The 13,781-nt window shown below is 43.4% G+C and overlaps 2 protein-coding genes across 4 annotated transcripts; both read left to right on the top strand.

The window, feature by feature from the left end:
• Positions 1-2,029: 2,029 nt before the first annotated feature.
• LOC115685293 (CBL-interacting serine/threonine-protein kinase 6-like) lies at positions 2,030-4,139 on the top strand. Its single transcript, XM_030610331.2, has one exon. It carries the CDS (start codon positions 2,454-2,456, stop codon positions 3,747-3,749), a length of 1,296 nt encoding a protein of 431 aa, XP_030466191.1. The 5' UTR covers positions 2,030-2,453; the 3' UTR covers positions 3,750-4,139.
• A 5,756-nt stretch (positions 4,140-9,895) lies between these two features.
• LOC115685309 (cytochrome c oxidase subunit 6B-like protein new16) lies at positions 9,896-13,319 on the top strand. Of its 3 annotated transcripts, none has more exons than XM_030610348.2 (4): positions 9,896-10,086; positions 10,219-10,356; positions 10,475-10,592; positions 13,151-13,319. In XM_030610348.2, exons 1-4 carry the CDS (start codon positions 9,997-9,999, stop codon positions 13,216-13,218), a joined length of 414 nt encoding a protein of 137 aa, XP_030466208.1. In that variant the 5' UTR covers positions 9,896-9,996; the 3' UTR covers positions 13,219-13,319. The 3 variants fall into 3 exon arrangements, with proteins under 3 accessions (XP_030466208.1, XP_030466209.1, XP_056167067.1); XM_030610349.2 differs by having other exon boundaries at positions 9,900-10,086; positions 10,475-10,642; XM_056311092.1 differs by lacking the exon at positions 13,151-13,319 and having other exon boundaries at positions 9,900-10,086; positions 10,475-10,871.
• Positions 13,320-13,781: the final 462 nt, after the last annotated feature.

The following is a 13,781-nucleotide window of genomic DNA, read 5'->3' as shown; positions in this document are numbered from 1 at the left end:
ATCTAACTAAAATCGAAGAAGTGCACGATCCACTTAAAATCGAGTTATTCACAAACGAAACTTTAATAATTTCCTCTGCGCATGATCGAATTACCTGTACCGGATTCGAAGGGAAAACAAAATTATTCCGAAAAAGTGACTCGTTGTTCTCGCCATAAAAGTCACACACACCTATTTCAAAAATCATGCTCCAATCATGACGAAAATTCGATCGCCCTTTTTCCAGCAAGATTACTTTAAATGGCTTTTCACTGCATTCGAAACTTCGTCATCATAGAAATAGTATTCTAGTTAAAGAATTGAAGTGACTTTGTTTTTTTTTTCCGGGACAATAATTGAAGCGACTTTAAAAGCCACAATTACTGCCTTTTTTCTTTGAAATTTGAGGAGATTCACATGGAAAAAAGGCCACTCATATTTTGGTGCGATGAAAAAGGGCCAAAAGCCAAAAATTCAAAAAAGAGAGTGAAAATTCAAAGCCGACTTGCCTATCAAATCTTAGTGCTAGTACCAATGAAAGATTCCTTTACATTCTTGGGGGGCTCACCCTTTTTGTTCCACCTAAAGCTTTATCTGGAAATAAAATATGACTATCGATGATGATGTGAAGAGCTTATCAAGTGTCGATTGGACCACCACCGCTCTCCCTTTTTAGCCCTAAAACGACGTCGCAAAAAGCTCGTGAAATAAAAAAAAAAGCCACCGTTTCGGTGAAAGTACACCTCAGACCGGGGGGGCCCGCGCGATGCGGAGGATTTGCTAGCGAGGACAACAACATTTTTCATTTTGCCAATCAGGACAAACCAAGTGACGAACTGCAGTAGTGACGCCGACCTCGAGGGCCAAAAAAACCGGCACGCTGATTTCTCGTACGTGACCGACCCTCTTCACGCGTCTCGCCCGCATCCGATCCCTGCGCCGACCGCTAGACCCGGTCACGCTCCCCACTGTTTTTGGGGATCGAGCGAGTCGCTCCGATAAGCCAATCGAAATATCGTCCCGACCTTATAGCATTCACGTGTTATAACTTTGTTGTGTAAGATTCATAAGATTCGATATATATCATCTGTAATATGTCCAGTCCCACTCAATATTAGACCTGTCAAACAAGTGGGTCGGATCGGAATCGAATATGGTCCGAGCCAAATAGATCTATGTCTATACAATGCAGATCTAGTGACACATGCCCAATGCATACCTAACCCGACCTGACCCATATTGCTAAATCACTTCCATATTCAACCTAATTTACGAAAATTCATATCCAAACTGAGATGAGAGTGTTGACTAAGTGAACACGAGATCAAGCGATGGCGAGAGAAAATGAGAAGAGAGTCATAGAGATGGGTCGGGTCTGAATAAATTGTAAACCCATTTATTACCTATTTAACGTCCATATTATGTTTAAATTCATTTATGACACATTTTATGAATATAAATAATTCATATAACAACTCAGCCCATCATCTATAGGTTCAAAAATGAGTTTATGACCCATTTTAATGTGTCTACTCAATATACAGACCCGTCCAGTTTTTTCTTTGATCGCCATGATTCACAAATGCTCGTGAGCATTTGATAAGAGTCCTTTTTTCTCATCATCTTTTCGATCTACTTTAACTTCTTATTTTTTTCTCTTTCGGGTATCGCTAAATTAACCCGGGATTCTTCTAATTCCGGGTAAATCGATCAGCTTCCCGGGGCATCAAATATCAGATCCGATCCGCGGGGCATTCATTTTTTTCAAGTTGGAAGAATGGGTAGAAGTCGAGATCGATTTGGCAAGCTCGAATTTTTACCTCCAGGACAACAAGTGGGTGAATCCTTTGGGGGAAATCCTCACTTCCTCGATTGGCATGAGCACCAATAATTGTCAAGATAATAAATCGTCAATCCGCCCTTTCCACGGCAGCTCCCTAAATCCCCAAGGGGCAAACGCGTAACTTCCCCCCGGCCCCCCGGCTCCGCTATATAGGGCGAACCATGCGCAGCGAACGAGGACGAAGGAAGGACGGAGAAGGAGAAGGAAAAAGAAAGCGAGAACTCTCCTCCGACTTCAAGTCCAATCATTCGTCACGCTCTCTCTGCCTCCCTCCTTCTCGAAATCCTCGCCTGCTCTTCGATCCCGAGAGGTAGATAGTCTCGAGAAACTCCCCGGAATTCTCCTTCGCGTCTAGGGAATGCATAGAGATGATGGTAGCCCACTGCCCTTCTCCTTCTTCATCCACGGCGAGGCCTGAGTCGTGTTGGCGAGCCAACTCCCGCATCGGCGGCCGGACCTGCCACCGCAAGCACGTCGAGGACGGGTGATCCGGCGGCTCCGCCTCCGACCTCGGCCCTTTTTTCCGGTTTTCGCTTCTTGTCGTTCTTTGCGTTTTTTCCGTATCTCTCGGCGACGGTTTTTCGATCGGTTACGGTTTTTTCTCGGTCGGGGGAAGTAGACACCCCGGAGGATGACGAAGAGGGGGGAGGACGGGAGCTCGTCGATCCTGCACGGGAAGTACGAGCTGGGGCGGCTCCTCGGGCACGGGACGTTCGCGAAGGTGTACCACGCGCGGGAGCTGCGGAGCGGCCGGAGCGTGGCGATGAAGGTGGTGGGGAAGGAGAAGGTGGTGAAGGTGGGGATGACGGAGCAGATCAAGCGCGAGATTGCGGTCATGAAGATGGTGAAGCACCCCCACATCGTGGAGCTCCACGAGGTGATGGCGAGCAAGTCGAAGATCTACTTCGCCATGGAGCTCGTCCGCGGCGGCGAGCTCTTCGCCAAGATCTCCAAGGGGCGGCTCCGGGAGGACGTCGCCCGGGCCTACTTCCAGCAGCTGATCTCGGCGGTGGATTTCTGCCACAGCCGGGGGGTGTACCACCGGGATCTGAAGCCGGAGAACCTGCTGGTGGACGAGAATGGCGATCTGAAGGTGACCGACTTTGGGCTGAGCGCCTTCGGGGAGCACCTGAGGCAGGACGGGCTCCTGCACACGACGTGCGGGACGCCGGCCTACGTCGCCCCGGAGGTGATCGGAAAGAAGGGGTACGACGGTTCCAAGGCGGACCTGTGGTCGTGCGGCGTGATCCTATACGTCCTCCTCGCCGGGTTCTTGCCCTTCCAGGACGATAACATCATGGTCATGTACCGGAAGATCTACCGGGGCGATTTCAAGTGCCCGCCCTGGTTCTCGCCGGAGGCCCGGCGCCTCGTGACCAAGCTCCTCGACCCGAACCCGAGCACGCGGATCACCATTTCCAAGATCACGGACAGCTCCTGGTTCAAGAAGTCGGCCCCCAAGACCCTGGTCCCCAAGGAGGAGCAGGAATTCGACGAGGAGAAGGCGGCGAAGTTGCGGCCGCCGGAGACGATGAACGCGTTCCACATAATCTCCCTCTCCGAGGGGTTCGACCTGTCGCCGCTCTTCGAGGAGAAGAAGAGGGAGGAGAAGGAGGAGCTGCGGTTCGCGACCACGCGGCCGGCGAGCAGCATCATATCGAGGATCGAGGAGGCGGCGAGGGCCGGGAAATTCAGCATCACGAAGAGCGAGTCGAGGGTGAAGCTGGAGGGGGAGGAGGCGGGGAGGAAAGGGAAGCTGGCCATTGAGGCGGAGATATTCGCGGTGGCCCCGTCGGTGCTGGTGGTGGAGGTGAAGAAGGACCGGGGCGACACGCTGGAGTACAACCAGTTCTGCCGGAAGGAGCTGAGACCGGCGCTCAAGGACATCGTCTGGACGTCCCCCGGCGACGACTCGTTGCCTGCTTGAGAGCGCGCGGGTTTGTACATGTACGTGTTGTCGGATTACGTCGGAATTAGGTGTCGTCAACTTTAGGAGCAGATCGCAGAGGAATTGGTCTGTGATTTGCGGTTAGAGTTCGGTGGTTGGTGTTTGTGTTCTCTCGTGGGTTTTTTCTTGTGAATATGTTGCAAGTGAGACGTGTTCTTTCCAAGTAAGAGCAAAATCTTCGATCCTGAAAGCTCAAATCCGGCGTCCTTTTTTGTCGATCGGGTCTCGCGGTTCGCACGAAGAAGGGAAGGGAACCGAGAAGAATTGAACTCGAGACCTTCAGTTCCGCAGGTCGTTTGTCTTAGGAATTCGAATTATTAAGAGACGGGTCCGAGATTAACATTCTAATTCGGCAAGGTAAATTCCAAATCGGAGCGTCAAATTAGCTTAATGAGCACGTGGGGATTGGTTAATTTTTTTATTTTATTTAATCTTGGGGTTAATCAAAGAGGTCGTACAGTCGGTACAGATTCCCACATGAACTTTTGGTGAGATCCAAGAAATTAATAGAAAAACTCGAAAGGAGGATGTCTTAAATTCACTCGGGGGATATTTTGTAACCGTACAATTTACAGAAGGAACATTAAATTTTAAGGCAGCTGCATGTGCACTTTATGGGTATGGGTGAAGGTGGTAATTCAAATCTGAACATATGTTTTTAATTCGGTTGACTTCTTAATGTCCAATTGATTATAATTCGTTCCGTACTTAGTTTAGGTGGGAGCCTTCAGATACATCTTTTGCTGCTAGAATAGCTTATTTCCTCCCGTCTATGGTTGGAAGAAAAAGCTTCATCCTATCAAAGTTCGATTGATCCGTTACGAATACGAACGTCGCTCGTATCTCTCGTATCTGTCTTTTTCATATTTTATTCTAAATTTGTATGTCGGTAATGTCGATGAACTGGAATACACTAATGGAAGACATAATTGGAGAAAGTTTTCACTAACATTCAAGGATGGAGGCAAATATAGCTCACTTTAGAACTCCCGCTTCTTCTCACGTTACTCACCGGCCAAGTCACTTAGGGATTGTAAAACGGCCACATATCAAGGTCAATATGAGGCTGTTTTACAATTCAATTTAAAACATTTTAATTGGACAAATATAGTCCTAAATCTTTTTTACGTTGTGTCAATTGAGTCCATCCGGCTAATTATGGTCGAAAATCGCTAACACGGACATCGACCATTTTACATGGCGAGGCCAGCACTAACATGGGTTGTTTTTAATAATATTTTTATATTTTTTGAATTTTTTGCGCTTTTCTTTTCTTTTTCTTTTTCATTCTTTACTCTTTTTTTTTTGCTTCTTTTTTTTATTGTTAAGGGTCGGGCCAGCGATTTTCAGGCAAAATTGATCTTCCAAACTCAATTATCAAATTATAAAACAGTTTATAATTTAATTAACACAAGTAAAAGATTATTGATTCAAAAGATTGTTTTGGGGATAATTTCCTCGATTCATGCAATAAACCCTAAAAATCCTATGTCCACAGGATGGGCACACCATACGTCACAACGCAGTATTGCAGACCCCAACAAGGGAAGGGGGGGAAAAAGGCTCATCGTCTACGAACCAAGAGTGTGTGTGTGGCTTTCAGCGAGCTTGGGGGGTGGGGGCGGGGGAATACTGTGAATTATTGAGACCAGCAGAAAGCGATCGTCTCCTTCTTTGGCTGTCGCTGCGCTTTTCTCGATGATTGTCCTCTTCCCCTGCGACTCCCTGCTGCACCAAAGCCTGCAAATGTGACACTCCTCCCTCCCTCCCTCTCATCAAATGGACATTTGCCTTCTGGCTTCGTTTGTCCCCACTTCCATTTTCATCTTGTTAGGCGGAAGGTGTCGTGGGTTTTCTTTTAGGGTTCCTATCACGAAAATTCCAAATCAGTCTATACGTGATAAATTTATTTTAAATTAATTTTTTGATCACGAAAAATCTCAAATTAGTACATTTATGATAAATTTACCTAAAAAATCTAATTTTTTGACCATCAAAAACCTCAAACTGATATGTTTGTGATAAATTTACCTTCCGTTAAATTGGATTAATACAAAAAAAAAGAATCACAAACTGATATACATGTGACAAATAGAGGGTAAAACTCCAAACTGGTAAACCCGCTAACTGTCACGTGTCATCTAACTCAGAAATTTGACGGTAAAATTTAACGGAAACTATCGGAAGGTAAATTTATTACAAGTGTATCGGTTTGGGGTTTTTTATGATAAAAAATTTAGTTTGAGATAAATTTGTCACAGATTTACTAGTTTGGAGCTTTTGATGATATTAACCATTTCTTTTATTGATGTGTTTACTTCAATCCTTTGCCTTGGCATGGATTTTCTGGTTTTTTTTTTTTCCTAAATTTGAGATATGAATTTGTGAGGATGCAATTTGCTAATTCCTATTGCACACAATCTACAAGAACTTGGAGGCGATAGAAAGCCGAGTCCCTCAGCCTACTCAGTGCTCGAAGAGTAATCATCGATTGAGAGAATCAAAGCAAAAGATCAATTGCTGTTAAGTGTCCTCTCATGCTCGGAAGATCCCCAGATACAATCTCCATTACCGCACCAATTAATCAGAGATTAAGAAGCCTAAGCTAATCACGACCAGAGGAATCTATTGGGCACGGGGACAAAAAGAAAATGTGACCCCACGTAATCTTAATTTGATTCCCGTATCGCGACACAGGAAAATGTCGCACAGCTCCTTCCGTGACATCAGCCAGCACGAATGTGCTCGAAGACGCTTCTTATTTTTATTCTTATTCTGAATTAGGTTCTTGTCCGCTGGCCTACCACCAAAAGAAATACGATAATGCAACTCACATTAATTTATGATTGAACCTTGTGAATTGTCCCGCTGTTGCGATTGGGACACGTTATTTTGAGTAGTAATTGTGAAGGTCCACTGATTTGATGCGTCTTTTCTGATGATTGAGCTGAGACTAAGGTATATCTAGGTACGCCTTGACGGAATAAAATTTGAGAGCATCTCGAAGAAACTTCAAAGGATGAGCCAGAGTGTATCAAGATAGATTGGTTAAAATTTGTTATTCGGATGCCATGTTGTGGTCCATCGTACCGTTTAATAAGATGATCTATCCCGATAGAACTAGCTCGATATATTTAGTGGAGTTTCCTCGTAATTGGTTATTGTTTTTTATGAGCTTGTTTCGTGGAAACCGATTATCGAGTCGAGCAATAAGAAAGATGGAACGCCAAGAATCGAGCTTCGACCACTACTAATCCTATCTAATAAGGGCAATGGACAAGAAACATACTTGTCAAGTATATAAAGTATATTGCTCTTGTCAGGCCAGCTTTCGCTCATCTTGATATATCCACCTTCTCGGACAATCCCGAGTGTTGGCATAGTGCATTTAGGATTTTAGTTTTGGAGTGCTCTTGACAAGACGTGAATTCACGACCGCGAAGATAGGAGCAAGCTCTCTTGCCATCTAAGTCAATGCCTTGATGATGGAGGAGTACATGCGTAATCATACAAAGTGGTGATATTCGAGGGTGAGTGTTGACTTATGAATCTTTTGACAATGCCTCCCTAATTTAATTGTGGGGCTCGAGAAGTCACAATAGAACCCAATAAGATGCGACAAATTATTAATTAGCATTGTAAACGGCACGATCTAGTGAAACGAGTGTGTAGATAATACTTATTTCCTCCCTCCGTTTTTTGTATTATAAACAGACCCCAGCCACATAGGACCTTCCCAAGTTCGAATTACATGCGGACGAACCATACATATAAAGAGACATGGGAGTGCGACAATTGGTATCTAATAACAGTACCTACACTGCACCTAATGTCAAAACTAAATTAGTTTTTATCAATCAGTCCAATACTAGTGCGCAGGAGCATGTCTAATTCCCAGCTAATTACATTGGAAAGCAACCTCGTACACCGACCATACTAACTCTGGCATTTAACAAACATTATAATATGATAGGTTACATCGCTTAGTACCTACGAAATAAAATAAGAAATTGAAAGTTTACTCGAAAAGATGGGAACATGCACCTCTTCCTTCCTTCCTTTCTCAGTAGTCAGTGCCTATGTGGGGGAGGCTAGAGGCACCTGAGCTGTTGAAGTGAATTATTATTAAGGACATAACTTTTTTTTGGGTACCTTTCAATTAGACCCAATTATAAATTTTCGAGTTAAAATAAGCTAATCATGGCATTCCAATGAAATGGATCGCTCTATAATTATTGATGATCAGTCCCCAACTACAAGGCACTGCTATGCTATGACCAGGTGTCCAACCTCGCTCTATAATGCTGAATAATTTGCGTTATTTTAACTAAGATTCAGCTTGATCAATCATTGTGCTGAGGGAAGAAGAAGGAAATGCTCATTGCACTGCGGAATCTTTTACAGGCAGGAGGCTGATGACAAAACCACGGGCCATCCAAAGCCACAACCTTCGTTGATTAGTGTCGTTTTCTAGTGTTTATTGATGTACCAAGAAATGCTTAATGGTCTAATCTGGCTTGTGTAGGTGAAGCCTCAAATCAAGAAACAACCATGAATGTCTTTGCTTTCGATTTCGACCGCCAAACTTACGCTTGGTTCGATCTTCGCTCTCGATTATGTGATGTATCGGGATCTCCTTGAATAGTGTTGGTTTGACCGACGAACTACGTGGGAAAATGGACCTTCTTTCTTGGATTTTCAGCAAGCATTTTCGAGGCTGTATTGTTCATTCATTCACCTTGACATGTAGGAAGGCAGCAGTGCGGAATTGAGTTTCTCGTCCGGTGGATCTGATCTACAGTTAGGGAGCAATACATACCAAAAGGTTCGAAGAAGGAAGGCGCATGAGAGTAGATAACCAATTGGTTTAGTTTAGGGACCGAAGGTGGTCGTGATACGTACTGTTATCGACCGGCGAGGAATCTCGCCTCGTGTAGGGTGAATTCCCGGCCGGTGAACCGCCTCGCGAACCTCATGGACCGAGTAAGACTCGAGCCCAAGCCCCCGTCGAGCGAAAGAAACATGGAATCGCGAGGGAATCGAACTTGTGTCGTGCGCCTAATCCACACACTAATAAGTTTTTTTAACCGATAAGCCCGACCGCATGGGGGGTCGATCATGGTACATATCGAGAACGATCGAAATGAATGTCTCTTGCTTATAGCTTGCACTGCTATCTTGTCAAGATATATTGAATACTTACTTCTCAAAAAACGGTGAGAACAACCCCGATCGCTTAGCTCGTTCGTGTGTGTATCTGCAGCAAAGCTCGCCCCCACGAAGGCTGAAGACCTCTCAATTCGAGAGAGATGCTTGGGCCGAGACGCACGGTCGAACATTAGTTTTCGAGCAAGTTAAGGTCGAAGGACTGGGCTTCTTCTTGGCTTGCCGGGGCCTGCATCTCGTGCTTGATCACGATGATGAATATGATCTTCTGATAAACTACTTTTGACACGAGCAGCTGATCGAAACTTGTCGAATGCTACGAAAGATGCTTGTCGACAATTCTGGGCCGGTTCCCTGAAAAACCCCAAACTTAAGGTCTAGCCCAATTTTGTCCCGAACTTTTTTTTGTCATAGGAAAAACCCCAAACTTTAGATCCAGTCCCAAATAGCTCCCGACTTTTTTTTTTGTCTAAAGAAACCTCAAATTTTAGGTCCGGCCCCATATCTACCCCAATTCTTTTTTTTTTTTTTGGTCTAAGAGGAAAATCACCAATTTTTACTCTAGTCCTAAATCTGCCTCCATTGGCCCTTTGTCCAAAATTCGCTGTTACTCATGTCTAATTTTTATACCCTAGAATGATTTCATTTTTGGAGATCATATTCCATGTCACCATGCTTATGTGGATTTGTTATCAACGTGGAAATCCCATGTCAATTTGGGACGGGCCACGGGATTAGATTTATGAATAGATTGAAAGTTGTCGATTTTTTTTTTTTGAGAACTTTCACCAAATCACAAGATTCGTGTTTGATTCGTCTATGGAGATGGGGCAGTGATCATTTCTTTTGGGCCCAACAGATCAGGTGGGATGATGAATTTGTTGTGGTTTCTGCTTACTGGACTGGATCAATGGCGAGCCCAAGATCCAAGTCAGTCTCTCTCTCTCTCTCTCTCTCTCTCTCTCACGGAGTCCATCAGAATCTGCAGCCGAAGCCGAAGTGAATCGTTCGAAGCGGGGAAGGGGAAGCCTCGGGTGGCGTCGCCAGCGTCGTTGCAGCCATGGCTGCTGTTGCAGAAACCGACGCAGAAAGAAACCCAGATACAGTCCACACCGACGTCCTCTCCAAAGCTCGCGAATCTTGCTACAAGGTCACCTTCTTCTTTCTCTCTCTCTCGTTTCTTGATCATGTAGAGATGAGCCTCCTTCATGTAATGCGTGATTTGCTCTTGAATGGCGAATTGGAATACTGAGGCACGACGTGATTACGTTCTTCTGGGCAGGCTCGCGACGCTTTCTACGCGTGCCTGGAGAAGGAATCGAGCAAGAAGCCGACGGAGATCGGCTCCGTCGGATTGTTGTACCCTACAGAGTGTAAAAAATCGAGGGTCGAGTACGAAAATCGATGTCGAGCTTCTTGGGTATGTGAATTGGGAGTTCAAATCTGTTCGCTAGATTGTTGCTGTGATTTTGTTTACGCTTGTTTCGTTTTGGTGGTTTGTATTGATGTTGTTGTCATTGGTTTTTGTGGAAATGTAGGTGAAGCATTTTGATAGGCAGCACTGTAAGAACAAGACACTTCAGAGGCTCTTGGACGATAAGGATTCGAAGCGCGGTCCCTTGACGGTCCCGCAGCCTTCCACTTTCAAACCCCCCAGTTGAGACTTGCTCTGAATTCCTTGCTTGGTGGGATGTGTTTCTGTTTCGGTAATTGTATTCCTATGCCACGAGCCATCAAGTTGAAGGCTGTATACGCCGACACTGTCTGTTAATTATGTGCTGAAAACTATTACTGGCAAAAATTTTGGCTAGCACTGCATTGTTTTATGCATAAATTTGTATCGTTATGTGTCTGTCGTTGTCAATTATAAATAGTGTTCCTCGATGGATTTTGGGATAATTGAACTTGATTGAAATGTATTCTGAAACATTAATATCTGTCCAGTGACTCTCTAGAGCTCAGCTTCTGAATCTATTGCTTAGGAAGATTCTTCAGTATAAAATATTATAGTATCGATTCTTACTCTAGACTATTAGGTGTTTGTTTCTTATGAGGCAAATTTGCTAACGGATGTCTATGCCATTGTGGAATGATAGTGTCCCCTATTTTTGGAGATGAATAATCATGAATTTGCTTGATATAAAGATTTGAAAGATCTCTTCATATGGTCTTGTTGAGGACTTTAGATACTTGGGTTTACCCTGTATGAGGAAATGCTAAAATAGGATTTTTTTGAGAGGATTCTTACTTAAGAGTATCCATGGAGGGTGTGTCTTTTACCACCGGATTGACAAAATAGGCAATTCAGTTGCTGCATTAGTGTTTCATGTCTTCAGACTCGAAAAGCCCTCATGTTTCTGTGTTTTCTTCTTTTCTTGCATTAATATCCCCCCTCTCTCTCTCTCTCTCTCTGCGTGCGCACGTGCGCATTGTTGCTTTTTTGGGGTTTTGAACCCCTGAAAATCCTATCCCACAACATATCCTATTGTCACTGCCTGGTGGCCCTTTTGTTTCTATGTTGTTAATTGATAAATTTACACTACTACAAGAACGCAACCTTGGATGCTAAAATGCCGGGATCTCTTTGCTACATTACAAGCCGTAGATTTCATGCTTCAATCTCTATCCAAAGATAGTGATCGACAGATGCCAGATGGCACCAAATTATATGTAATTGAGCAATATATGGATGAATTATATGCAAGTGTCATGCCTCCTTTTACATCATGGCAGCTTCTAACCTGTGAAATTAAATTTGTTTGATAAAGAAAGACCTGTTTTGATCGGCTAGTTGCTGCAGTTCTTTGTATTGATCTCGGTCTTACCAGTTGAATGATGTTTCTTGGATAGATTTGATGTTGTGTTGGCAATATCAGCTTAATTCTTCTAAAAGCTAGGAATAGAAATGCCTGCTTTTGGTAGAGTGGGCCTTGCTTAAATATCAGAAATTCCACAAACAAAGATATCTTCCTTTAGGCTATTCATCAAAATTGCTCGTGGACGTTTTTAAAAGCTAGGAATTAAATCATCGAATCTGAGCTCAGTGGTTTGTGAGGATCATTGAAGGATGTGTTGAGAAGTGGTCCCAAAGGAGACTGAAATGTATAACGTCGGGATGGGTTGATTGTCACCTCATGCTTTCGTCTACCGTTGACTTTATGCTTTTGAGGGTAAATTCCAAAGACAATGTATTTTTGGGTTGTTTACACTTTTAGATTATCAGGCTTCAATTTTTTTATTCCTTGGATTCACTTTTCAGTCCTCTAAGAGTAGGTAATTAACATCAATCATCCTCAAGTTTCTCCTAAATTACACTTTGTATCGTCTAGTTCCAAAACCTACACTTTGCATTTGCTACTTTCAAAACCGTACTTTGCACCTAAGGTTTTGCAGAAAAAATTCTTTAATTCTTCTTTACACATTTATTTTTCTTAGACTCCAAGGTCTAAATTGTAGGTTCTTTTGAAATCTCGGGACGTAAAGTGTTGGGTTTTAAAACAAGAGTGCAGATGAGGGAAAGCTGAAAGTAGTTTCTATACTGTCATCCTTTTAGTATTGCCATCTCCACAACACACACCTGGCCGGCTTTCTCTGTTTAATTTGATACATCAACCAATGGGTGTCTACTGAGAATCTGAGATGGCATGGTGCATTGGACATATTCACTGTAGTAGCTACTTACCTGCCAGCAGTGGCATGACCTAGATTGGCGGTGCATACCTCTGCCACTGATAAATCTTAGTTTGAACATTTTAGGTGATTAGCTAATGAAATAATTGATGTGCGACTATGAAGTTGTAACAGGACAGCAGATTGTTACGGCAATTCCAACTGTCAATGAAATCCAAGTGTTCTATTACTCTCCATGTGGAATCAGTTTTATTCGGTTTGAATAGCTGATTAAACTGACATGCTTTGTGTTATTGCTGTTTTCATCTGCTGCCATTGTTTATGATTATGCGGATTAAAAAAGAGAGTGACTTTTAAGTATCTCGGATCCTTCATACTTGAAACTGTAACATCATTTGTGCTAATGTTACAACAGGGACAGATTATCACCACCCTCGCTGCCTCACACAGTTTTTCAATTGTTTTCTCTGGATCGTACTTTGCATGAACTCATGATTTCAAGCTTATTTTGTTGCTGATTGCTGATCATCATAAGCTGCTGTTTTCCTCTTAGTACTTAATTGCTCTGTATGATGCTGTGTTAGGGAGCTTCATCGACAGCCGCAACCCTAACGATCAGCAAGAAGGGATGCAGAAATTTTTCTCTACGTGAATGGCTTGCTTTGGAGCAGTACATTTAGTTAAGTCAGACGACTTATTATGTGAATATTCTCAGTCTACATTGATTTACGAGGGAAAAAGTTACTGTTCCTTCGCATTGCGACATAAAAAAGGAACTGGGTATGCTCAGCTTCCTACATTTCCTTCTTTCCTTATCTAGTTTCTTGAATCAATGATTGTGCTTCTGGATGGAGTTCTCTTTTATTCCGTACATTCAGCACCAGTTGTTTACTAGTTCTTTTCAGAAAGTACACTCGGGGAAAATGCATGGTATGGATATTGGTGACGATGTCGGGAGATCGCAATACTTTTAGGTCCTATACTAGAGTTTCGGAAATTTATTCTCGCGAAACATGTTTTCAAGAAAGGATGACAGAGAATAATTCATGGTTGGTTTCCTTTAGTGCAACGAAGATGGCGCTTGATAGGTCGTGATTCGGCAGGATCTGTTCCTAGTCATTGAACTATCAGAATGTTTACCGTGATCTTCAGAATAACTTGGAGATTTCCTGTTGTGAGTACATGGATCACTTATTGATGAGAAATAGATGACTC

Source organism: Syzygium oleosum, unplaced genomic scaffold, assembly GCF_021117445.2.
Source record: "Syzygium oleosum isolate NSW1041296 unplaced genomic scaffold, Sole_v2.1 Sole_v2.04, whole genome shotgun sequence".
NCBI classification, from domain to species: domain Eukaryota; kingdom Viridiplantae; phylum Streptophyta; class Magnoliopsida; order Myrtales; family Myrtaceae; genus Syzygium; species Syzygium oleosum.
This window is presented reverse-complemented; position numbering and strand designations above follow the sequence as displayed.

Excerpts from the sequence above, each read along its gene's own strand:
- LOC115685309 (XM_030610348.2), top strand. The coding sequence starts at position 9,997 with ATGGCTGCTGTTGCAGAAACCGACGCAGAAAGAAACCCAGATACAGTC. Across the intron at positions 10,087-10,218 it reads CTCGCGAATCTTGCTACAAG|GCTCGCGACGCTTTCTACGC; the intron begins GTCACCTTCTTC and ends TCTTCTGGGCAG. Across the intron at positions 10,357-10,474 it reads ATCGATGTCGAGCTTCTTGG|GTGAAGCATTTTGATAGGCA; the intron begins GTATGTGAATTG and ends GTGGAAATGTAG.
- LOC115685293 (XM_030610331.2), top strand. The coding sequence starts at position 2,454 with ATGACGAAGAGGGGGGAGGACGGGAGCTCGTCGATCCTGCACGGGAAG.